At 38.9% G+C, this 25,518-nt stretch overlaps 2 protein-coding genes across 2 annotated transcripts; both read left to right on the forward strand.

The window, feature by feature from the left end:
• The first annotated feature begins 3,544 nt into the window (after positions 1–3,544).
• On the forward strand, positions 3,545–5,731 carry LOC135641365 (triacylglycerol lipase 2-like). Its single transcript, XM_065156724.1, has 9 exons — positions 3,545–3,724; positions 3,811–3,921; positions 4,039–4,212; positions 4,265–4,375; positions 4,518–4,661; positions 4,786–4,826; positions 4,971–5,050; positions 5,214–5,309; positions 5,409–5,731. The coding sequence occupies exons 1-9, from the start codon at positions 3,545–3,547 to the stop codon at positions 5,729–5,731; spliced, it is 1,260 nt and encodes a 419-aa protein (XP_065012796.1).
• Positions 5,732–19,675: 13,944 nt separating this feature from the next.
• LOC135639489 (probable galacturonosyltransferase 10) lies at positions 19,676–25,219 on the forward strand. The gene is made up of 2 exons (XM_065153254.1): positions 19,676–20,080; positions 23,407–25,219. The coding sequence occupies exons 1-2, from the start codon at positions 19,922–19,924 to the stop codon at positions 24,853–24,855; spliced, it is 1,608 nt and encodes a 535-aa protein (XP_065009326.1). The 5' UTR covers positions 19,676–19,921; the 3' UTR covers positions 24,856–25,219.
• The last annotated feature ends 299 nt before the right edge of the window (positions 25,220–25,518 follow it).

The following is a 25,518-nucleotide window of genomic DNA, read 5'->3' on the forward strand; positions in this document are numbered from 1 at the left end:
CTTAGTGATGCCATCCAAGCAAAGAGGATAGTAAACACGTGTCAAAAGTCTGTGCTATTGATCATCCAGTTGGGTATTGTAGCAATACAAACATTAGCCTTAGTATCGGACTATGAAACCATGTAAGATGAAGGCCTACAACAGCTCACAATAAATACTTGAAGCTCTTTGATGAATGCAACATGAACTATCAACCATTAATTAATTAAAAGTTGCATTTCACGCATCAAGATCTCTTCACAAATCATCCTTTGCAATGGGAAGAGTAAGAACGGACTATCAACTACAAAAGTAACAAACCATCATTAACATACTGTAACGTATCACTTATTTAGGGTGCTACAAGGATCTTTTCCCATTTGAGTTTTGTTTGGGAATACATCAACTACCAAAATGAGATAAGCTGACTCTCTCTATTTTGTTTCTCATCAAGCATTCTTAGGGCTCTCACGATCTTCTTGCATGACTAAGCCATACAATTTATCTAACATAGATTTTAAAGCATTTGTTCGAGTTGGTGGTGGATGCATCGGGGCCTGTTTCGATGTAAGATGGCTGACTCATGTCGTACCACTCTAAAATATTCCAAGGATCTCAAAAGAATTATCCTACTTATAACAAAGAATTGCTCATGTTACATATGAACAAGCATTAGCATGTGTATCTCCTAGAGAGAGAGAGATGATTGTCTACACCGACCATCGACTACTTCAAAATCTTTAGGTACAATCCAAACTGTAGAAAGCATGACATATGAAGTGGATGCCATATCCACATTAATTCAGCCCAGTGATCATGTATAAAAAGAGAGTACAAAATAAGCTTGTTGACATGTTATCATGACCCCCGATCACTTGTCATGCATATGCAAGTCATAGCTAGTTATCATGAGGATTATGTAGATATGTACATGGAAGACCTAGAGTTCAAAGATATCATGGAGAAAGTCAAAGCAAGAACCGATATGGAATTCATGCTCCAAGGAGGACTGCTCTACATAGGTGCTTAGATTTGTGTACAAAAGAAAGTAGATAGCATAAATTAGATGCGAGAAGCACACTCATCAAAAGTCTTGGGAAACTTCAGCATTAACAAAACTTTGAAGAACTTGCAATGACGTGTTTACTAGCCCCAGATGTAGCAAGACTTGGCTCAGTTTATGTGAGGATATATCTTTTGTAGCACTTCAAAACTAGCTAACCGAAAATTGGGTTTGTACACTCCATTGCCCATTCTATCATGATCATGGGAGAGCATATCTATGGACTTCTTAAGAGTCTACTTATGAAGAAATAAGGACATGACTATTTATTTATAATGTTTGGTAGGTTTTCAAAGATGGTGAGGCTCATGCCATGCAAGAAGAGAATAATTAGAGGAGTAGCCCGATTATTCTTCTAACACATGTGGATACCCTTCGACCTTTCAAGTTCAATCGTGTTAGATCATGATGGATATTTCTTGAGCAGCTTTTGGAGGTCACTTTGGACCACTATAAATACTAAACTGAAGAGGAGCACAACCTTCCATCCATACGCTGGTAGCCAAACCAACGTAGCGAACCACACTATGGTGCATCTCCTTCGAGGATACAACTTTGACACCTAAAGAAATGAAACAAAAGCTTACCATACCATCAGTTTGCTTTCAATCGGGTAGTGCATAGTTTGACTAGCAAATCACCGTTAGAGATATGCTTGGGTTATTTATGTCAAGTACTTTTTGTTTTGCAATTCACAATGGACTTAAAAGCAATGCAATTCAACAAGCCCAAAATTTTTTAAAGGACATTCGCAAGGTGCATGAAGAGGTTGAGAAGCAACTTTAGTGAAGCCAATAGAAATATAAAGAATGACATGATCGATAGTGTATCAAAGGATCATGGGAGAGAATATCTATGAACTTCTTAAGAGGTTTACTTATAATGAAATAGGGACATGACTATTTATTTATGGTGGTCGATAGGTTTTCAAAGATGGTGAGGCTCATACCTTACAAGAAGACAATAATTAGAGGAGTAGCCAGATTATTCTTCTAACACATATGGATACCCTTCGACCTTTCAAGTTCAATTGTGTTAGATCATGACGGGCATTTCTTGAGTAGCTTTTGGAGTTCACTTTGGACCACTATAGACACTAAACTAAAGAGGAGCACAACCTTCCATCCATAAGCTGATGGCCAAATCGAGGTAGTAAATGACACTATGGTTCATCTCCTTCGAGAATACAACTCTGACACCCAAAGAAATTAGACGAAAGCCTACCGTACCATCAGTTTGCTTTCAATCAGGTAGTGCATAGTTCTACTAGCAAATCACCATTAGAGATATGCTTGGATTATTTATGTCAAAGTCCTTTTGTTTTGCAGTTCACGATGGACTTAGAATTAGCTACCTCTAATAAAAGCAATGCAATTCAACAAGCCCAAAATTTTTTAAAGAAAATCCGCAAGGTGCGTGAAGAGGTTGAGAAGCAATTTTAGTGAAGACAATAGAAATACAAAGAATGACACTATCGATAATATGTCAAAGGATGATTCTATGAAGGGGACCTTGCATGGCCACACATTAGGAACAAACGATTCAAAGGTGAAGCAAAGAAGCTAAAGCCTATCCGATATGAACTATTCAAAGTCTTGAAGAGGATTGGAGATAATGCATGCCAACTCAAGTTATCACCCAAATATACTCAATTGTAAATGTTGAGAACTTAATGTTGTTCAAGCCTTCGATGCTAGATGATGAGCCAAGCGAGATGCTATCATCCATCAAAGATTTGGTAATCAATCAAGAGAAACCTCTTGAAGAGGATATTGTCGTAGAGAAAAAGTCTACTATCACTCAACGAGACATAAATGATCAAGATCGAATGGGATTTTCAATATGATCCCTCGGATTGCTGAGTCAAATTCTCGAAGTGACATGCGTAATAGAGATGGAAAGCAATCAAACCTCGATAAATGTGTTCGAAGTCAACGCTATCCATTACCGACATAATCTTTTTGTGACATTTTATATGATCTCAGTATTCCAATAAGTATTATGTTTGTATGAATTTGCCTAATCGCTTGGTGGAATATGTAATGCGAAGCATGTCATTTACTGTAGAGGTGAAGAGTTTAAATTTACCTCAATTTCTTTTATTTCACACAACCGCAATCTAATTTTCAATTTTTGTGGAGTCACATGTAGTTGCGAAAGGTCACAACAACAAACCATTAACAGCAACAACAACAACAAAATTAGACCAACTGAATATGAAAATTATATGACTTTTTATGTCTTAAAGTGTTGATAGAATTAGATTTGGGTGGATTAAATGCCAGTTTTTGAGAGCTGTTAACACGTAGCGAGAATCACACGTCACCACCCTTCAACTGCCCGCACAGATCATCCTCGCCATCTCCTTCCTCCTCCTCCTCCGCCCTATAAGAAGGCCATGAACGAGGTCTCATCCTTCATCCACTTCCTCCTCATCCTTCTCCCCGTAAGTAGACCAATCCTTGGTGAAGGAGGTGATCTCACCTTTCGCTTACCTCCAACATGGGATTCCGTTGCTTTAATTGGCGTCTCGTCATCGCCTTCGTCCTCTCCATGGGCTTCCAGGGCGAGCTGGTTGGAGCTCACGGACGACGGCAGCTGGTGGAAAGCCTCGAGGCGGCGGATGATGGGGTGTGCACCGCCGTGGTGAACCCTCAGGGTTACGAGTGCCGAGAATATGAGGTAGCGGAGTGCAGATAAACGTGGATGGATTGATGATTTGATGCGGGCATGGCATGAGTGGTTGAAGCTGGTTGCGTCCCTTGCAGGTGAAGACGCAAGACGGGTACATACTGACCATGCACAGGATCCCACAAGGAAGAGGAGGCGGCAGCGCGGGCAAGAGGCAGCCTGTGCTGCTCCAACATGGAGTCCTCTCGGTGCGTTTCCTTAAGCAATCTGCATGTGTAGCCGTGCATGCATGCATGCACGGTACGTTGTCTTCTTCGTCATTCTTCTTCTGATGATGATGATTGACGATTGATGAATGATGGCAGGACGGGATGACATGGCTACTGAATCCACCTCAACAATCACTGGTTTTCGTACTTGCCGACAAGGGATTCGATGTATGGATTACACACGGCAGGGGCACCAGGTGGAGCCGTCGCCATGAGTCTCTCAATACATCAGACACGGTTGGTCATCTTCTCTACGTTGCTGATTATGAAGTATTGAGCAGGTTGTTGGTATAATTAGCATCATCCTTTTGTTGTCTGGTAGGCTTATTGGGCGTGGTCATGGGATGAGTTGGCCAGCTATGATTTGCCTGCTACTGTGGGTTTCGTATTCCAGCAAACTGGGCAGAAGCTGCACTATGTCGGTCACTCCATGGTAGGAGACTTTTCTTTTAATTACTTTAATGCCAATACATATCATTCTTCCTTCCACATTGAATTACTTTGTATGTATGTATGTATGTTCTACTACTACCACCACTACTACTACTACAACTGAGTGACGTTGGATGCTACAGGGAACTCTGACAGCTCTATCAGCATTCTCTGAAGGGAAGCTGGTGGATAAGATCAAGTCAGCTGCGCTTTTGACTCCGGTGGCCTATCTGACTTCCATGACAACTACGATCGGAAGAGCTGCAGCCAGCGCATTCGCAGGAGAAGTAAGAACGAGTCCACAACACTCAATTGATTTTTCTCATCAAGGGAGCTACATCATTCATTATCTTCGTCTTTAATTTTCCGACGTCCAGAGCTGTCATAGCTTTCTTGCCTTTTTTCTTGCAGATGTTGGGAGCGCTTGGAGTGGCAGAATTTGATCCTAAAGGGTACATAAACTAACATATCCCTCTTGTTGTTGTCAAAAGAAAATGTGCTGACAAAATCGTCAGAGGCCTTATCAACATGACCGACCATACATTGACATAAAAGAAAGCTTTTCTAATTCAAGTGTGTTCCTAATGGATAAGCAGGGCAGTCGGAACCATGTTTTTGGAGTTCGTCTGCGCTATGCCGGGGGTGAAGTGCTACGACCTTATGGCATCATTAACAGGTACTTACAAATTATTCCGCTGATAATATTCCGCCCGCAACATAAGTTTGATTTGACTTTAATCATATATGTATTTATTATTGTGGCTTCAATTAATTTACATATGTAATTGCTTTTCCTTCCTTCTTCTGCACACACACCCACACACTCACTTTGCTTGTAGGGCCAAACTGCTGCCTCAATGACTCCACTGTTGACATGTACTTGAAGTATGAACTCCAGCCTACATCCGTGAGGACACTCGACCATTTTTCACAGAGTCAGTCTGTCTGATACAAATCTAAAATATCATATACTTGAGCTACTTAGATTTCTTCCTCACAAGAGAGTATGTATACCTGTCTTTGAGCACTCACAGCATTCAGACGTGGAGTGATAACAAAATACGACCACGGGAGCAGTACGGCCAACATGGCTGCGTATGGGCAGAGCAGCCCACCCGAGTACCATATGTCCAACATTCCACACCACCTGCCGCTGCTGCTCTGCTACGGCGGCGGGGACATGCTGTCGGATGTGAAGGACGTGCAGCTTCTGTTGAATGATCTCAGCAACCATGACGTCGACAAGCTCGTGGCTCAGCTGGTGAAGGAGTACGCACATCTGGACTTCGTGATGGGGGTGAATGCCAAGCAGGTCGTCTACGACGGCCTCATCGCATTCTTCGACAAACACAGTTGATGGGCTTCTTCCCGGTGCAGTGCTTAATATTATAACTATACGCGATTGCTGCTGACTTGACATTCTTTGTGTGCGGAGATTCATGTACAAAGCGAGGTGAAAGAGAAATAAATCATATATCTAATATAATAAATCATATGTCTAGCCAGTCGGATCGACATCCATGCTACATCCGATGAGTCGTCGTCATTCGAAAGAATATCTATCATAACACAAGTAGATCGGTGATAAATCTGGATTGATCTTTAGTGTTGTTGTTGCTATATGTCTTCTTTAGTTCGTGTGGAGGGTGAGGAATGGGTTAGTTTTCCAATAAAAATGCATGTTGGTGTATAGTATAGTATAGTATATATATATATATATATATATAAAGATCGGCTTCGACCCTGGCTAATGACATGGCCAAATTGCTTGATTGTTGTAGGTAAATTTTCAAAACAAAATTGCTCGCAGATAAAAAAATCATTTTTTTTCAGTTTATGATTTAAATTTAGTGTATAATTTTCCTCTCATTAGCATAACGACAGTAAAACTTTAAATAATGATAATACCCTTCAAAAATATTACATATATTACTGCAGATTAATTTTTTTAATCTAAGTTTTCTGCATTAAAGGTTATAACTTTAAAAAATAAAACTCAATAATAATCATAATAAACGGTGAATAACTAAGGAATTGAATAATATTAAATCTTGAAGGGGAATTATTGTTCTTTTCTAAACTTACAAATCATATAAATGAAAAAAGCTGTTCTTCTTTTAACACTGCTATGAATGAAAAGAGCTATTATTATCTGCCCATTTAATTTGTCAATTAATGTGAACTGTTCATAATTTATTAGGCTGTACGGAGTCTCTTCAATACTGAGAGGAAAATTATACACTAAATTTAAATCATATATGTCGATTTACTAAAAAAAATTGATTTTTTGGGGTTTTTTTTATCTGCAAGCAATTTTTTTTTTGAAAATTTACCTGAAGCACTTATTAAATGTGATGGTGATTGATCTTTTGCTCATTAAAGGTCTTGCTGCTGATGGCTGTAACAATAAGAATAGTGACAACAATGAAAGTCGCAAGACACCAAGAAGGGAGTCATGACCTAATGTGTCTTTCCCACCTTACGACCATGAATGCAGGCTGCAATATCACCATTCGTACTGATGATGTTAAGTAAGATTTTATTTTATGTTCTAATCACATGAATAATATGTCGAAATTCTATTGTTTCAATATGATGAGATATAAAGAGAAATAAAATTTTATATATGAACAAATACGTCACACGTAGCGAAATTAAATGAAATCACAATAAAATAGAACAATAAAATTTACGTGGAAAACCTCACCAACGTGAATGGTAAAAACCACGGAGCAAACTAGAAATAATCTACTATAAAAATAATGAATATACAAATCTCACTCTTTTGCCTAAAATCCTAACAACAATATCAAGAGAATAACTGGAATACAAGGATTATGTCACTATGCACAATATCCTAATTCTCCTCAAATAATCACAGCAATAATCTATTGAAGATATGATCTAATTTGATATGAGAATACTGTCCGGATGATTGAGAACAGTCTCTTTGCGTTGTCCTTGTTTTCTTCCCTTTCTTTCCCTTGTTTTTATGTCTTTTTCTTCTCCTTTTATAATCAAGTTGTTGGAGCAATTTTCGCCCCTACTGCTATAGTTTTTTTGTCTCTTTTTGCAGCTACCATACCCTTCTAATTTAGATCTAAGGTTTGGAGAAAGGGGGGTGGGTTGTGGGCTATTAAAGTCCATCATGGGCTGAACCTATGGGTTGTCAGCCCAACAACCTCCCCCTTTAGCCCATAAGGGAGGTTGTCCCAAGACTCCTCAACGTGAAGCCATACCGATCAACTGTCAGCATATCTCTTGTCTTTTTTTTTGTAAGGTCTTTGTCAATATGTCTGCTTCGTTGTCATTTGTGTAAATTTTTTGAAGCTACAACTGATTCTTTTCAAGTACATTTCGAATCTAGTGATATCTGACATATATATGCTTTGACTTGGAATGAAAAGTTAGGGTCTTACATAAATGAATGACACTTTGGCTATCATAATGCACTATATAATTTTTTTGTTTCAGCCCTAATTCTTGTAAGAATTCTTTCATCCATAACATTTCTTTATAAACTTCTTTAACAGTAATATATTCTATGTCACGAACAAAATTCTAAAGAAGATGTTTGATGTAATACTTATATATGTCTTTGTCTTTTGGTTTGTTCATGCCTTGCACAACATGTAGAGGGATGGTCGAAGGCTTAACAACCCCATTTTAGTTGGGTTTGGTGGCTGTTTTAAGTATGTAAATAAAGTTTGTGTCATATGGACACTTGTGAGAGATATTCAGTTTGTAGTGGACCATTTTGACCCTTTGTTGTGCAACCATTTAGAACTTATAAAGTCTGTTTGTAATTTTCATTGGCTATGAAGTGTTTACGGAGATGTTTGCTTATGGATCCCGAGTAAGGCATTTTTTCTAACCTGTTTTATCTTTTGTAGGTCCTAAGGGACCATGGGAGGTTTCGGGGAGGCTGATCTTTGCGGATGGACACGTAAGGGTGCCGCACGACTTAGGTAAAACTAGCTAAGTTCATGATAGATGGTATCAGAGCGGGACAAGTACTCATAGAAACACTTGGCATGCAAACGTGGGGGACCTAGCAAGGTTGCATTGAGGGCAGCCAGCATGCGTGATTGTTTTGGGGAAAAGGGCATGAAAATGTAGGGAAATGGAGTTGCTCAGAGGAGCGGACATCTGAGATTGGCATTCAGAGGAATGGTCAACCCTTCGCGCAAGAGGTACCATGAGGACAAGCAAGCTGGGAAGAATGCGTAGCGCACAAAGGTTGGGATGGTTGAGTTTGAGCTATGACTCAATGTTGGCAATTATACTTGATGGTGCTCAAGCCAAGTGAGGCGCTTGGTAAAGGATGAGACTATGCAAAGGCAGAATGGATTGTTCAGCGATTGAAAGAGTTGTGCAAAGCTCCAAAGGTGAAGGGAATTGCTAACTCGAAAAATTCAGTACTTATGCAAAGGCTTGTATGCGAACGATGAAATGTTCATGGCCATCCCAAGGCGGCCGAAGCTCGGCGCCATGGAGCATTGAAACTTTCTCTTCGGTATGAGAAGGATACGCCCATAGGAGGCTGAAGTGTGCAGCAAGTTCAACATATTGTTAGGCCTTGAGGGGTACAGCGGGGACTGTATTGACATGGAGTCGCAATCTAGCAAGTGCGTTTGCGGGAGGTAGAACAATACACAGTTTGTTCAGTAAGGCAAAGTAGTCCAAGGGGATGGTGGTCTCCGAAACATTTAAAGAGAAGGAAGCAAAAAGAGAAGTTGCTCAACGGGATAGATATCTAGGAGGGATAAGTCTCGGCTCATCAGAGGGAGAACCAAGTGCAATGGACTGTATATGTTGAGGAGGATTATCTCAAAAATAACTTCATAAAGAAGCTCAACGGACTGAGCGAGTGGTGAGGAGTCATCGCATGATCTCGCTTGAGATAATTCATTAGGGGGATGCATTGCAAGATTAAGTGGGGGAGCGATCCAAGACAATACAAATGAAGGCACACTTGGAGTCGATATGAAGATCAGACTCAAGGAAGGGCTGACCCGTGGAATGGTGGGTGCGAGGGCCACCATCAACTCAATGCAAAAACGAGGAGCGGAGCAACTTGGGTGTAACTTGCCGAAGTACCCAAGCTGCATGAAGAGAGTCGATATAGAAGATGGAACATGGAGCGGAGGCACAGAGCTTTCCTTAGGCAGAGGTCAAGGACATGAACTCTTGTAGAGACAAGAGCAGGATCATGTCATTCCATGGGTCCTTCATGCTGATGGAGCAGACTCATATTGCATGGTGCCAAAGATGAAGGGAGCTCTAGGCATATGCACCTTATCTCGAAGAAGCATTTGATGGAGGAACTAAGACGACTCAACTTGCAGAGGTGAAGTTGGGTTCAGAAGGCCTTGGCACGGGGTAAGAGGATGCAGAGGTGAGTACTCTTGAAGAATATGTCATGGTGCTACCATTTAAGTTGCCATGAAGGAAATGGTGCATAGCGGAGATTGTGCTAGTAGGGCGAAGGACCAGGATCTAGACAAGGTACACCAATTTCAACGAAGTCGGTGGACTTCGGGAGCTACTAGGCGACGGACTGTCCTAGAGCTATGTTTTGTTTGAGTGTGACCCGAGAGTGGGTGGATGAAGGTCGATTGCCAAAGAAGTGAACAAAATTGAGGGTGGAAGAGGCCCTGTGATGTATTGGCAGAGGCCACACATGGAGGAATCACAATCCGAGTTCATCCCACAAAAATCAGAATGCAATGAAGATGTCATTAGGAGGCGACATAGTGCAGCGGATCGTGGTGGAATAGTTCATGGCAATGCGATACACATGAATATAGTCTCGTGAGGGACTAGATCATATAGAGGTATGATCGGGAGCTACTGGAAGCTCCACTTCGGTGAACAACATGACGACAAGAAGGCTATAGATTCAAAGAGTGAAAGCCATGGTACTGTAGAGGCGGGTCTTCCGTGCGTGCATCAAATTTTACATCAGATGAAAGCCTTAGTCATCAGCATTTGGGGGCTGTGTACCACCAGGGGAAATGTTTGAATGCAAGTACTAGTGAGTCTCATTGAAGAGACTTGATCATGTAGAGGCATGATCGAAGCAACTAGAGAGTTAGACTGCTCCAGAGCCTATATTCGCTTAAGGGAGCCCAACAAGTCAGAGGACAAGATCGAGTAAGCAAAAGTTGCTACCAAGGAAGCTAAGGAGAACATAATCGGTGCAAACCCTACAACATGATGGAAGAGGCTATGCATGAGAGTTATAGTATGTCTTTCCATCGACTAAGTGGAACTGCTTGGAAAACACAGAGGGGTTGAAGCAAAGGGTCGAAAGGGGCAAGAAAGCGACGACGAGTCCAGAGGGACTTAGCTACCCAAAATAAAGCATTGGTTAGAATGTAGGTGGACTCGAAGGAGTGTCATAGAGGTAGATCTATTAATCATGAAGAAAAGGGATGCAGATGCGAGGTGACGGATAGTAGAGCCATGGGTATGGCAGCACCATGGTACCGCAGAGGCAGGACTCCCGTGAAGTCATCGATCCCTTGCTCTCATGGAGGGAGAGCGCTTGGTCATGAAAGGGGTCGAGGAGGTGGAGCATGCAGAGGCAAACTCCAAGTACCAAAATAAGGTTGAAGGGCAAAGGCTAAGGAACTTCGTAAGACCGGTTTCAATGAGCTTCGCATCAAGATAGCTGAAAGTGAAGGACTTCAGGTCATGCAAGAGTGCACAACCAAGGAACGAAGTAGGCAATACACGATGTTGTACCTTTGCTACTCAATGGAGAAGGCGACAAGATTAATAGAGAAGACGGTACAATCTCAGAGATGACCAAAACTATTAGAGACTTACTCCAAGTTGGGGTGAAAACCTTCTGCATTCTAGAAGTTCGATGACATTAAGAAGGTGAATCACAATAGCTAACTCAACGCAAGGAGTGCAAACACTTCAAGTGCTTCAGAAGTGTGAGCAAAGAGCAGGCGAAGGCTAGTAACCAGCTCGATGCTTGGATTATAACCCTCAAGGAGACGGGCGAAGTCAAGTAACCTTTGTCTTTTCAACTCTTAAGAGAATGAGCGAAACCGAGTACCCCAATTCTCTTATCTATCTAGCAGAGGAGCTCTGCATAAGTTCAAAGACCCTTCGAAGATAATGGAAGATAATAGTTGTCAAGTCCTCACTAATGGTGATCAGTGTTATTGAGAGCAGATTATCCGCTTCATTTCCTGATAGAATGCTAATCGAAAGTGGAAGTGATGTAAATCTACTTGGAAGTGACAACTAAGTGAAAGAAGAGTCAATGGACAAATTTTATGGATGAAGGACCTAAAATTTTAAAAAAGTTTACGAGGCGATGCTCGTTAAATCTCCAACAAGCATCCACCCAATTCAAGTAGTATGAGACATTTGAGAGACTGACACAAAGTCAGGATGGTCTTTTCCTTCATCTGAAGGATCTGCAAGAACCAATAGGGATCAACACAACTCAGCCAACTCCACACTAGAGTAATTGGCGAGTTAAAGCAACATGATGGATTAAAAGTTCAACTACTCAATAATAGTAGTTGAGAGCAGTTGAGAGCCAAGAGGCGCATTGTAGCTGGAGTAGAAGATTGAAGACTCAGCAAAAGTGAGGAGATGTAGTGTCGGCAAAGGCTTCGACAGGACGTCGAAGGGATGGGTGAGTAAGAATATCACGGACAAAATTCTAAAAAGGATGTTTGATGTAATACTTATGTATGTCCATATCTTTTGGTTTGTTCATGCCTTACACAACATGCAGAGGGACGGTCGAAGTCTTAACAACCCCATTTTAGTTGGGTTTGATGGTTGTTTTAGGCATGTAAATAAATGTTATGTCATGTGGACACTTATGAGAGATATTCGGTCTATAATGGACCATTTTGATCCTTTGTTGTACAACCGTTCAGAGCTTGTAAAGTCTATTTGTAATTTACATTGGCTATGAAGTGTTTTTGGAGATGTTTGCTTGTGGATCCTGAGTGAGGCACTTTCTTTAACCCGTTTTCTCTTTTATAGGTCCTAAGAGACCATGGGAGGCTTCAGGAAGGCTAAGCTTTGCGGACGGACACGTAAGGGTGCCACACGACTTAGGAAAAATCAGCTAAGTCCGTGACATCTATGATGGAGAGAGCAATACACCTTTGTAATATGGATTACCATGACATAGCTCCCCCTACAAAAGTAAGTACAAAACCTGATGTAGACTTTCTCGTATCAATATCTCTTATCATATCTGTATCTGTATAACCTATCAACACAGGTGGTCCACCTCCAAAGCTTAAACAAACATTAGAGCTCCCTCTAAGATATCTAAAAGTTCACTTCACTACTGCTCAATGCTTTTTACTTGAATTTGTAAGAAATCTGCTAGTAACACTCACTACCTATGCGATGTCCGGCCTTGTACACACCATTGCATATATTAAACTTCCAACTGCTAAAGCATAAGGAACCTTGTGCATTTTCTCCTTCTCCTCATCACTTGATAGACTCTGTTCTGAGCATAACTTGAAGTGACCTACAAGAGGAGAACCAACTGATTTTGCATTGCTCATAATAAACCTTCCTAGTACCTTCTCGATGTATTTCTCCTATGACAACCAAATCTTCTTATTTTTTCTATCAAAGGAAATCTACATGCCTAGTATTTACTTTGCTGGCCCTATGTCCTTCATTGTAAGAAACTCACTCAGTTCCTTCTTCAGCTTGTCAATTGTAAACATATATTTCCTAACAATAAACATGTAATCAATATAAAGTAAGAGAATAATAAAATTCTCACCAAATCATTTGATATACACACAATGATTTGAAGCCATTCTTTTATATCCATTTTTCTGTCATAAATGAATTAAACTTTCTAAACCACTATCTTGGAGCTTGTTTTAGCCCATACAAGCTCTTCCTTAACTTGTAGACAATGTTCTCTTTATCTTTGACTTTGAAGCCTTCTGATTGCTCCATATAAATTTTCTCCTCTAAATCACCATGAAGGAAAGTTGTCGTCACATCTAACTGCTCAACCTCCAAGTCCTGGTTAGTTGCAATGCTAAAAGCAACATGAATAGAAGATATTTTAACAATAGGAGAAAAAATCTCTTCAAAGTCAATACCTTTCCTTTGACCAAAGCTTTTCACAACCAATCTAGCTTTGCACTTTAGTTCAGAACAATATTCTTGAGTCTTCAACCTGAAAACCCACTTGTTCTTCAAGGCCTTCATTCCCTTTGGTAGTAACACCAAATCATAGGTGTGGTTCTTCTGAAGAGCATCCATCTCTTCCTGCATAGCAATTAACCACTTATTTTTCTGTTCACTTTCAATTGTTTCCTAGTAACTCTCTAGTTCACCTGCATCAGTAAGCATCACATACTCATCTGTAGAGTATCTTATGGAAGGTTAATGTTATCTAGAAGATTTTTTCAACTGAGGTTCTGTGGGAAGTTGCTCTCCAACTTCTTCTTGCTCAACATGTCCTGCAGGTAGATCAACATCAGGCTCTACACCATCTTCCTATATCTCCCCTATCACCCTGATATACTAGAGGAGTAACTTGGTTACAATCTGCTAATCCTTCTGCATAAGTCTTGGCTTGTGCCTTCTTATTCTTCAAATCCTCAAAGGTTTGATCATCAAAGAAGACCACATCTCTACTTTTAAACACCTTTTGCTTTTCTGGATTTCAAAGCCTATAACCGAACTGATCATGTGAGTAACCAAGAAAAATAATTCTTTAATCTTACCATCTAGCTTAGATCTCTTATTGTTTAGAGTATGTGCAAATGCACGAAAACCAAACACTCTCAAATGCTTGTAGGAAACATCTTTCCCTAACCATACATGCTCTGCAACATCACCATCTAGGGTTGTACATGATGACAAGTTGATCACATTAATTGTAGTCCTCAAAGCCTCATCTCAAAACATTTTGGGTAGCTTGGCCTGTGAAAGCATACATCTGATCTTTTCCATGATGATGCGATTCATCCTCTCTGTAATTGCATTATGTTGAGGTGTATCAAGAACTGTCATCTCATGTTGGATGTCATATGACCTACAATAATCATTAAATAATCTTGTATACTCACCACCATTATATGATCTTATGAATTTTAATTGTCTTTCTGTCTCCCTTTCAACTCTAGTATGAAACTCTTTGAAGACATTAATAACCTGATCTTTGGTCTTTATAGCATAGGCCCAAACTTTCCTAGAAAAATCATATATAAAAGTGATAAAATAAAGTGCACCACTGATACCAGGAACATTAACAGATCCACTAGGAGTTTGTGTCCTCAAAGGATCACATACATCTATATAAACATGATCTAAGGCATGCATTTTTTTAGATATAGCAGGACTAGCAAATGAAACTTTATGTTGTTTACCAGCCAAACAATCAATATAAGGGTTCAGATATGTACCTCTGAGGTATGATAATACCTCTCTCTTAGAAAGAGCTTGCAGCCCCTTCTCGCTCATGTGTCCAAATCGCCTATGTCACAACTTCATGTTGAAGTTTTTCTCTATAGCATTTAACTACTCATCACAAGCTTTGGCCTGCAACCTGTACAAAGTGTGACATTTCTTTCTACTAGCCACAATAAGAGAACCCTTAGCTTTCATTGCCCTTTGTGAAATTTGCTATCATAATCTTCATCATCTAGTCTTCCAACTGAAATTAAATTCAGCCTCAAGTCAAACACATGCCTCACATCCTTAAGCACCAACTTATAGCTAAGGTTGGTCTTTATATGGATATCATCCATGCCAATGATGTCTGTCATGTCATAATTGCCCATCTTGACAACACCAAAATTTTTAGACCTGCATGTAGTAAAAAACTCCCTTTGTGGTGTAGCATGATAAGAAGCACCTATGTTAATCACCCACTCAAGATCTTGACATACACAAAATAAAAAATCATCTGAAGGAGACAAAATCAAATAATCACCACCTTGCACTATAGTTATAGTATTATCTTTTGACTCTATAGACTCCACTTTTTTTTTCCTTTTTCTTGCTCTTCTTAGGTTGCTTACATTGACTCTTATAATGTCCTTTTTCACTATAGTTATAGCAAATAATATCTTTTCTTGATCTTGACTTACTTCTACTCATGCGTGAACTGCTTCTATCCTTGAACTTTGACCTTCCTCTGTTTTATGAGATAAGTGTTTGTGAATCATTTTTAGATGTTGCTGAATTCTTTCTTCTCAACTCCTCATTCAACAAACTGCTTGTTACTTGACTTATGGTGACAATACCATCTGGCGCAGAATTACTAAGGGAAACCACCAGTGTCTCCCAACTTTCTGGCAATGAACTGAGAAGCAACAATGCTTGCAACTCATCATCAAGAGATATTTTCATAGAGGATAACTGGTTAGTGATAGAAGCACCTCTTTATATTTCAGGTTTACAAGTTTGCTGATCAAGAAAGCTTTGTTACCAGCAGTTTTTCTTTCATAGAGACCTTCCAACTTTTTTCAAAGAGAATATGTAAAACTTTCAGTAGAAACATAGCGAAAGACACTGTCATCGAGCCACTATCGAATAAACCCAACTGTTTTTCGGTCTAACCTCTTCCACTCATCATCTGTCATAGTTCGAGCTTTGCACTATCTCCCTACAAAGGTCCATACAAGTCTTTGCAATATAAGAGATCTTTCATTCTTGGTTTTCATATCATCTAATTGTTTCCATTCTAGCTAATCATGCGAAAAACTCTACCGGCCTCCATATTCAAAGACACAAATTAAATCACCAAAACCCTGTTCTGATACCAGTTGATGGAATATAAAGAGAAATAAACTTTTGTATATGAACAAATACTAGCAGACCATAATATGCAGCAGAATTAAATGAAATCACAATAAAATAGAATACCAAGATTTACGTGGAAAATCCCTCCAACGGGACAAACTAGAAATAATCTAATATAAGAATAATGAATATACAAATCTCAATTTTTTGTCCAAAATCCTGACAACAATCTTAAGAGAATAACTGGGATATAAAGATTACGTCATTGTGCATAATATCATAATTCTCCTCAAGTGATCATAGCAAGAATCTACTTGCAGATGAGAATACTGTTTGGATGATTGAGAATAGTCTCTCTGTATTGTTCGTGTTTTATTTCATTTCTTTCTTTTTTTTATCATTTTCTCCTCCTTTTTTAATCAAGTTGCTACAATAATTTTCACCCCTGCTGCTATAGTTTTTCTACCTCTTTTTACGGTCACCACACCCCCTAATTTGGATCTAGGATTTGGAGAAAGGGGGGTAGATCGTGGACTGTTAAAGCCCACCATGGGCTGCCCAACATTGTCAAGCATATTTAAATATAATTTTAGATAAACTTAACATAAAAAATTATTAATTTTGAAGGGATTATGCAAATTTGTTATATGTATTAAGTAATTTTTTATTTAATGTGATTTGGCTATTATTTTTAGATATTCAAGACCGTGCCAAATAAATACTAGCTTGGGATTAGAAATCTGTCCTTAGCTAAAAAGATTTTATGCATCAAGCGGTTAGATCTGTTCCTTGATACTGAGGACCGATTAAGGATCAGAGTGTTTTGGGTTAAATATAGAAGTCTAAACCTATGAGAAACGAACAACGGGAGGGAAGGATCATGAAAATGGAAGAGGTTGTGTCAACTTATGAGTGATGTGAGAGTGGACTTAGATGATCTGCGTACCAAAATCTGGGAGGAACTATGGATTGATACTATTTTTGTGAACCATTGGCCCACATTTATCAATGTAGATTGCATGGCTTCTTTCTCTCATATTGCAGATTTAATAGTTGAAAATGACTGAAGGTGTTGCAGAGTGTTTTCATCCTAAAGATGGTGGGCATCTACTTGACAGGAAACCCGAATGATGACTGATGAGTATGAGCCTCAACTCCAAATAGATTTGCCATTACCCATAGTGCATATCATATGTTGAGAAGAAGCTCCCAGCCTAGTCAAGACAGCAGGCCTGGCCGGAATGTGATCTGGAAGATAAATGTTTACCCAGAAGTCAAGATCTTTTTGTGGAAGATATATGCCAGAATAGGCTGCCCACATTAGATTATATAGTTGGTATCATTCATTCTTAGGAATAGTCATGCCTTGAGGATGGTAGCAACTACTGTTTGAGGGTGCTTACCAGACCTGAGGGGACTGCTCGATCAAGAAATTGCCTCAATCCTTCTAGCCTGCATGAATACACTTACGTTAAGAGGTGAATGGCTCTTTTAAATGGTAATCTTTATAATGCAGGGGTTGGAGATGTTGGGAAGGAGGCAGGCAGTCAGTCAGGTCATTGCTGCGGGTTCTGCAGCGTGCAGTGTGGAGAAGAAGCCGATGCAAGCGGAGGACATGACCATTCCTGGGGCTTTGCAGAGACTCATAGCTTCGCTCTCATTCTATGGAATGGATCACTTATATGAATAATGATGATGCAGCTTCTGTCCTATGGTTTTCGAAGTCCTTACACAAAGAAATTTTGAGTTTAGCTAGTGATACAAACGTTTAGTGTTTTCATCAAAAAATATTTTTAACACAAATATATGTTTTTAACACAAATAAGACTGAAACACATGTTGATGTTGATAGGAAGAGGGAATAGAGATATCAAATAGAGGAAGAGTATGACAAGCTTCGATCTTCTATATTTTTCTCAAAAAATATTTTTACAATTTCAGAAACTATATTACTCTCATGACCCAACATATGAGATTTATATAGTTTTCAAAGATACATTATATTAATTATTTTCAAGATGAATCATTCTCTTTCAAGAAACCCTTTCAAGATTCAATAACCAATTTAACTTATCATTCTATAGATTTTTAATTCATTTTTTCTTCTTGATGTAATGATTCTCTCACTTGATGCAATGAACCTTTTTATGACACTTGAACAAGTTTAATTCCAACAACACAGAATCAGGAAAAATAATATCATTTCTATCTAAGTATTGAAATCCATCCACATCCATTTCATATTGAAGGAAAGAGAAGCTGCTATGTTGTCTCATCTCAAACTTCTACCCTAAAGTCTCTACAGATGATGATAGTGTTATCATTTTTTTTGGTACAGTTGATTTATATTCTCTTCAGGAAATAGCAAATACTATACACAAGTCTTCCTATCTCACACCAGAATGCCACCTTGGTTTATCTTATGGTCTTGTAGTTTGTCACACAGACTATTCATTTATTGCTGGAGTTTCTGGAATTAATGTGCTACCATGAGAGACTAATTAATGCCCAGGATGAACTCACAATTTGCATGATTATGAGCAGAAATTTCTCTCATCTACATATAAATGCTATTAATTGAGTTTGCATTTCTGTGATATAAAGCAAGTTTTTTTTTCTTTTTTCCATGGGTTCCAATTGATCCTAGAATTATTTTTTTCTTGTGTAATTTTAATCCTTAAGCCATGATAATCTTATCATCTGAGGAAATCTTTTCCACCAGTGACAACTTGACACATATCTATAAAAAATATATTTTTAGCATGATAATTGAGTTAAATATTTTTTATTAAATTTATTTTATTTTTATTAAGATTAATTTAAGTATCGAAGAGATCGAATTAAAAATTTCACTCCACCTTAATCCATATATAAATTATCCTAAAAATATTAAATTGATTTTATTGTAGATACATCTTGCTATCTCTATCTCTTTTGAGTTGACTCAGATGTCATCAGGTTATCTTTTACCATTCTAATTATGCTAACATGTCTACTGGAAATTGGGTTAAATCTGAATATTTGTTAGAATCAATAATATATACAAAATTAATATATGAACAAGTAAAATTACATATCATACCTAAGTCTATGAGTTTTCACATTTGTTTCTCTAAATTTGGGTTTAGCATAAAAGATTGTTTGTTTGTGACCAGATATACCAAGAAAATTTTCTCTCTAAATATAGAGATAAAATTACATAGATTAATACCTCGCGGTCCATAAAAGCCAATGCAGTACTTATATCCATAGGTTTCACTATTGTCCAAGTGATATCAACACTTAAAATTAGCACTAATATCTCCTTTAAACATATTCAAATAATTAATTAAAATTGTAAAATATATTTTAAATAATTTAATTTTATTTTTAAATTCAATGATATTAACGATTAGCAATAGTTATTTTGAGTTTATTGGATGGATGCTAAAGATTTAAATGTTTCTATATATATACATATATGATATTAAAATATAGTATAAAATTTAGGGAGACCGATTGTGCTATTTCCGAATGTAAAATTGGCATGTTAATGTTTCTGAGAAACCAGCGGAGAGGAGAAATAGCAAGTCACGCAGCTCTCAGTCTCCTCCCGAGAAGAGCCGCCGAGCAGCAGCTTGGAGATACCACGGGTCGCTCTCCGCCCACGGAAAACCCGTACATCTTTAATCCGTGGTTCTTGAGCCAGAAGTGAACCGCCCCTCCTCCTGATCTAGAGATGCGTGTCCGGGCCGCGTGGGATCGGGTCGGTTGGTGTCGCCGGCTCTGAGTGGGGATGAGGCGGAGGCCGTTCGATCTCCGGCGGCCGGCGAGGCGGCGATGGCTCTCCATCGTCTGGGTCTGGTTCGTGGCCGCCGGCCTCGGGGTGCTCCTCCTCCTCGTGGTGCTCAGTCGCGAGAAGCTGCCGAGATCCGATCCGCCGTTGGTCCGCCAGGTGGGATCTTGACCTATGATCTTCAGACTCGATGCTTTAACCGTCATGAAAAAAAATGGATCGCTTTACTTTTATTGGAGTTACGAGTTTGGGGAGAAATTTGGATCTGTGATCTATTTTTTTTGTGTTGTCGTGTGAAAGTATCGATCTCGGTGGAGTGTTTGATGTTTGTTCTAAATGTTTAGGTTTTTCTCTTCAGGGAAAGGATTATAGAAGATCTTTTTATTTGTTTCTAGAGGTTTTATACGATCACATACGCGATAAAGTTATATGAAAACGACTTACATGTTATGTAATCGTTGATGGATGATCAGTGTCATACATTTCTCGATTCCTAATGATTGATGAGTAGCAGATTGCTGGATGATTAACTCACTCTAGATAAAAATTTAGACCAAACAAATTACATAAATTAATATTCGTCACACCCATCAATTCCTTCGGTTAATACATAGCGTCCTTGCTCACCTTGTGGATCCAATTAATGCAAGGCCACTGGTAGCCCCAGTAGCATACACCGAGATGTATATGCTACAATGGTGGATCTGCTTTCGTACAAGTTCTGTTTTGACCTTAAACTTCATGTAATTCCTTTTGCTAGAGTCTATTCTTTTCTGTTCCTTAATCCTACAAGCAACACCAATCCTTTCCATGCACATCCACTATAAGTTAGATATTGGGTAGTGAAGATGTGTGGGAGTGGCATTAACCCACACCTATGGGACCATCTTCGAAAGCTGGAAAATGGAAGAGTGGTACATGCGTGATACTTGGGAAGTCCTGTATCTCAGTCCTCGTGTGAGACTCACCAACCTACACCTTTTCTGAAGCAGGTTAAATGTAATTGCTAGATTGAGCTTAATCCCATGGGTAAGATCATAGAGCTTGTCAATGAATAAAGGCAGCAGCTGCATTAATGTGCGTTAAAGAGTAGAATTAGAGAGGCTAGAATTTTGAGATAGGAACTATCTCAAAAGGAAACAGTTGGAAGAGTGGTTTTTTCTTTTTGGTGTTTATATTAATTGTGCTATAAATTGGCTCTCCTTTGGTGGTAGAAAACTTTTTATTATTACATTGTTTCTTTTTATAACGGAAAGAATAAAGATCATGCCCTTTGGCTGTGCACTTTCTTGTTTGACCATGTGAAGCTTGTGTTTTCTATTGCTTTCTCCCTTGTATTACTTTCTAGATGTTATCCTGTTAAATTGTTTCACTAACGTGTACTATATAGGCATATGCTAAAGCAGATCCTGACAATTGGCAAAAAAATATCCATGAGTATTAAACAATTGTTTCAGTCCTTTCACTGTAGTGATCCAATGAATACCCCATTGCTCCATATAGCAGCACATCTGTCTGTGTTGGGCGCCAGAAAGTGCTCGCCATGGTATGTTTTGCCTGAACAGTTGACACTTTGATCCTTGGCCTTTACTATTCTACTTCCTCTTTTTTCTCCACAAATTTTCTTACCTCCACAATGTTTGTTGAGTTTGCCTCCATGTTCTCGTCTTCCTTTACTACTATTTCCTCTATTATTTCTAACATGGCTCCGCTTTTATTATCACATCCTCATTGCCACATCCTCCTCTTCCTCTATTGTAATTGTCTCAATAAATCATGTGTAAGTCTTTCATCTTGCTAGGATCTTTTCATTATTGTCTTAATAACCAAATAGTTTCTTTTGTTTGATCTGTGAAGCATATAACCAAATTAATTTTCAGAACTCTGCCATTTAATCTGGAGAACTGGCCTTGTGAGCAAACTATGGGTCAAGGAAGCTCAAGAATCAATCCTTTTGAGCTACCTTTCTTTCTCTGGTTTATGTCTATGATTACATTTGGTAGAGATTTTGCATAACTTGAGTGGTGCCATATCCACAAAGGAAAAAAGGTAAACTCAACTCGTTTAAGATTGGGGTTTTTCCGTGGAAAATCCTGTAAATTAGCTAAAGTTCTTTATAACTTGAGCGTTGAAAAATTATCCTTATTTGTAAATACTACTATTTTCTCATCCAATCATCAGATTTCTAGTAAAGAAAAATTTGCTAAATGAACTAGTTAACAAAAGTACACTTAGATCTTCTGAACTCCAACCCTCATTAGATATGTAATCCATTCCTGTACTGTTACCAAATTTCATTCTCTTCAATGCTTCATTTATCTCACCCTAATTCTACAAACAAGTATATCGTTCTACTTTTATCCTATTTGTAAACCAAAATTGTCTATAAAATGTTTATTAATTGGCATAAATATATTCTTTTAAATCTTTCCATAATAGCTATTATCATTGACAAGCACCTTTTCATCTTTATCCTTAATGCACAAAACCAGTAGAACAGAAATGTGCTCTATAAATCACTCTTCTGCATTGTAGACTGATTTTGTTGGCAGTAAAAAACCTGCTATGTTATATATATCATGAATTTTGGGAGGTGATTGGTTTCAATGTGTCTGGTGAAACTAGTGACCCTTTGAACGTCCAAGTGGATATGTTCCACATGAGACAGAGTATGTGCTTTGAAATCTGCATGGGTAAGCCTGCAAAGCAAGGATTTCAAATTCAAGGCATAGAAGTATGCTGGCTAACAGTTGGCATGATTGCTGTTGGCACAGTCCATTCCTGTGCCAACATAATGACAAGGAGAAAAATGAATAACCATAAAAGATAAGAAGAAAGAACTTTGTGAAGTTGGAAAAGCAGAGAAGGGACACACATCTGAGAAGTTTGTCGGCACAGTCCATTCCTGCATGTGAGTTGCAATATCAGCATTGAACTGAAGTGCTGCTAACCAATAAAAGAAAGGAGGATCAAGAGTTGTTTAGCTGGAATTCGCTGGCACATATGATGCATGAAAATTCGTAATGCTAATATATTAGTGACTTTCATAACTAGAATAGGTTACATCACCTAACCAAGGTATAGCGATGGACTTATTAAACAAATTTTGACATGACAATAAGTTGTGCTGCAATGTTGGCTGGGCAGAAATTATTGAACTTTCTTTTTTTTGTTCACATTCTCCTGAACTTACTATAACCAGGATAATCAACTGTATTGTCATTCATCTATTTAAGAATCCTTTGGTACAATTCCTCTGAATTGGTTATTCTCTCCTTAATTGGTTGAGTACATTACTGTTCTTTGTCATGGTAAGGGTTTTGGAATTTAGACAGTTCTGGTTACTGCATCTCTCCTGAGATGAACAGGATGAATGCAGAATAAAAGGTCTTCCTTTTTTGTGCTGTCATTTTCTTTAAAGTATCTAGCTGGTTCATGTGCCCATCCATTCTACTAACCCTTGAAACCTTGATGTTATGCCACAGAAACTTTACCGCTCTAGTTTTCCCGAAGGTCTGAACATTACAGATGAAATGCTGAGTCCTTATTCATTCACAAGACAAATAGTAGACCAAATATCTCTTGCAAAGGCTTTGGTTGTCATCTCTAAAGATAGCAATAACCTCCAATTTGCAGCAGAGCTTAGTGCCCAAATTCGCAAATGTCAAGCTCTTCTGTCCAGTGCTGCGACAACAGGAACCCCATTAACCACGGAAGAATCAGAAGCAGCAATCCGTGATATGGCTCTCCTGCTCTACCAAGCACAGCAACTCCACTATGATAGTGCAACTATGATTATGAAGATGAAGGGTCAATTCCAATCTTTGGATGAGAAAATGAAATCCGAGGCTGAAAAGAGCACCAAGTATGGGCAGATAGCTGCTGAAGAACTTCCCAAAAGCCTATATTGCTTGGGTATCAGGCTTACCATGGAATGGTTCAGGAATTCAAATTTTCAGAGAGAACTCTCAGAAGGGAGGCACAGGATGGAGAAGCTTAGAGACAACGGTCTCTATCATTATTGTGTGTTCTCTGACAACATCCTTGCTGCATCAGTTGTGGTTAACTCTACTACCATGAACTCAAAGCGTCCAGAAATGATTGTATTCCACCTGGTCACAGATGAGGTGAATTTTGCTCCAATGAAGGCCTGGTTCTCCATGAACAGTTTCCGAGGTGCAACCATCGAGGTCCAGAAGGTGGAGGATTTAAGTTGGCTCAATGCCTCCTATGTACCAGTTTTAAAGCAGCTTCAGAACTCTGATACACAGAACTACTACTTTTCTGGAAGTGGTGATAACCGAACACCAGTCAAGTTCAGGAACCCAAAGTACTTATCAATGCTAAATCACTTGAGGTTCTATATCCCAGAAGTCTATCCAGCATTGCAAAAGGTAGTGTTTCTCGATGATGATGTTGTAGTTCAGAAAGATCTCTCAGAATTGTTCACAATTAACATTAATGGAAATGTGATGGGTGCTGTTGAGACTTGCATGGAGACCTTCCACAGATTCCACAAATATCTGAACTACTCCCACCCATTGATACGTGCACATTTTGATCCTGATGCATGTGGATGGGCATTTGGAATGAATGTCCTTGATCTGAGAGAGTGGCGGCGGAAGAATGTAACTGGCATATATCACTACTGGCAGGAGCGTAATGCCGACCATACCCTCTGGAAGCTTGGGACATTGCCTCCTGGGCTACTGGCCTTTTATGGGTTGGTTGAGAAGCTGGATGCCAAATGGCATGTGCTAGGGTTGGGATACACAAACGTCGACATGTCGCTTATAAAAAATGGTGCAGTATTGCACTATAATGGGAACATGAAACCATGGTTGAAGATTGGAATGGAGAAGTACAAGGGTCTGTGGGATAAGTATGTGGACTACTCTCACCCTTTGTTGCAACAGTGCTTCGTGCATGGATAAAGAAATATGGGGCCAATGCAAGTGTTGTTCCTAATATCTATCAGATGGGCGGAATCCATATAACAGACAAAGTCTGCAGTCGTGATGTGTAGAATTCGAGGCATTTGTAGACTTAACATATACATTGGTTTTTCCCTGAAAAATTTTGCATTTAATTTACCTAGGTTCAAGATGTGATTGCAGGGTAGTACTGATTGATGTAATAGATCAAATGAACCTTATTGGTTGTTCTTGTGGCCTAGTCTCTGAAGGACGCAATGCTCTTTGTACTAAAACTAGGTAATTATTTTGCAGGCATCTGTAGCAGAAACATTTCTGCACCATTTTATTTATACTGAAACCAGGACAAGATTAAATTCTTCCATGTTCTTCTGGTGACTCATATATGGATGTACATGCATTTTCCTTTTAGATCTGTGAAGTGTGTGAGATCCCTTCTGTTGTATTCATCCTGCTGCCTTACCTTACAGTGCTTCCACAGGCACAGCAGCAAAGTATATGTTTATTGTTTCTAGTAAAATCTACTTAGTATTTTCTCATCCTTGTGCAACTTATACTAATCGAATAGATTTATTTTGAACATTTTCGTGCCATCTTAGATGATTTCATTTACTTATTTATTTTCACAGTTATACTTAATTGTTCACAAGTAAATTCTGATTT

Source organism: Musa acuminata, chromosome BXJ3-6 (assembly GCF_036884655.1).
Source record: "Musa acuminata AAA Group cultivar baxijiao chromosome BXJ3-6, Cavendish_Baxijiao_AAA, whole genome shotgun sequence".
NCBI lineage: Eukaryota > Viridiplantae > Streptophyta > Magnoliopsida > Zingiberales > Musaceae > Musa > Musa acuminata.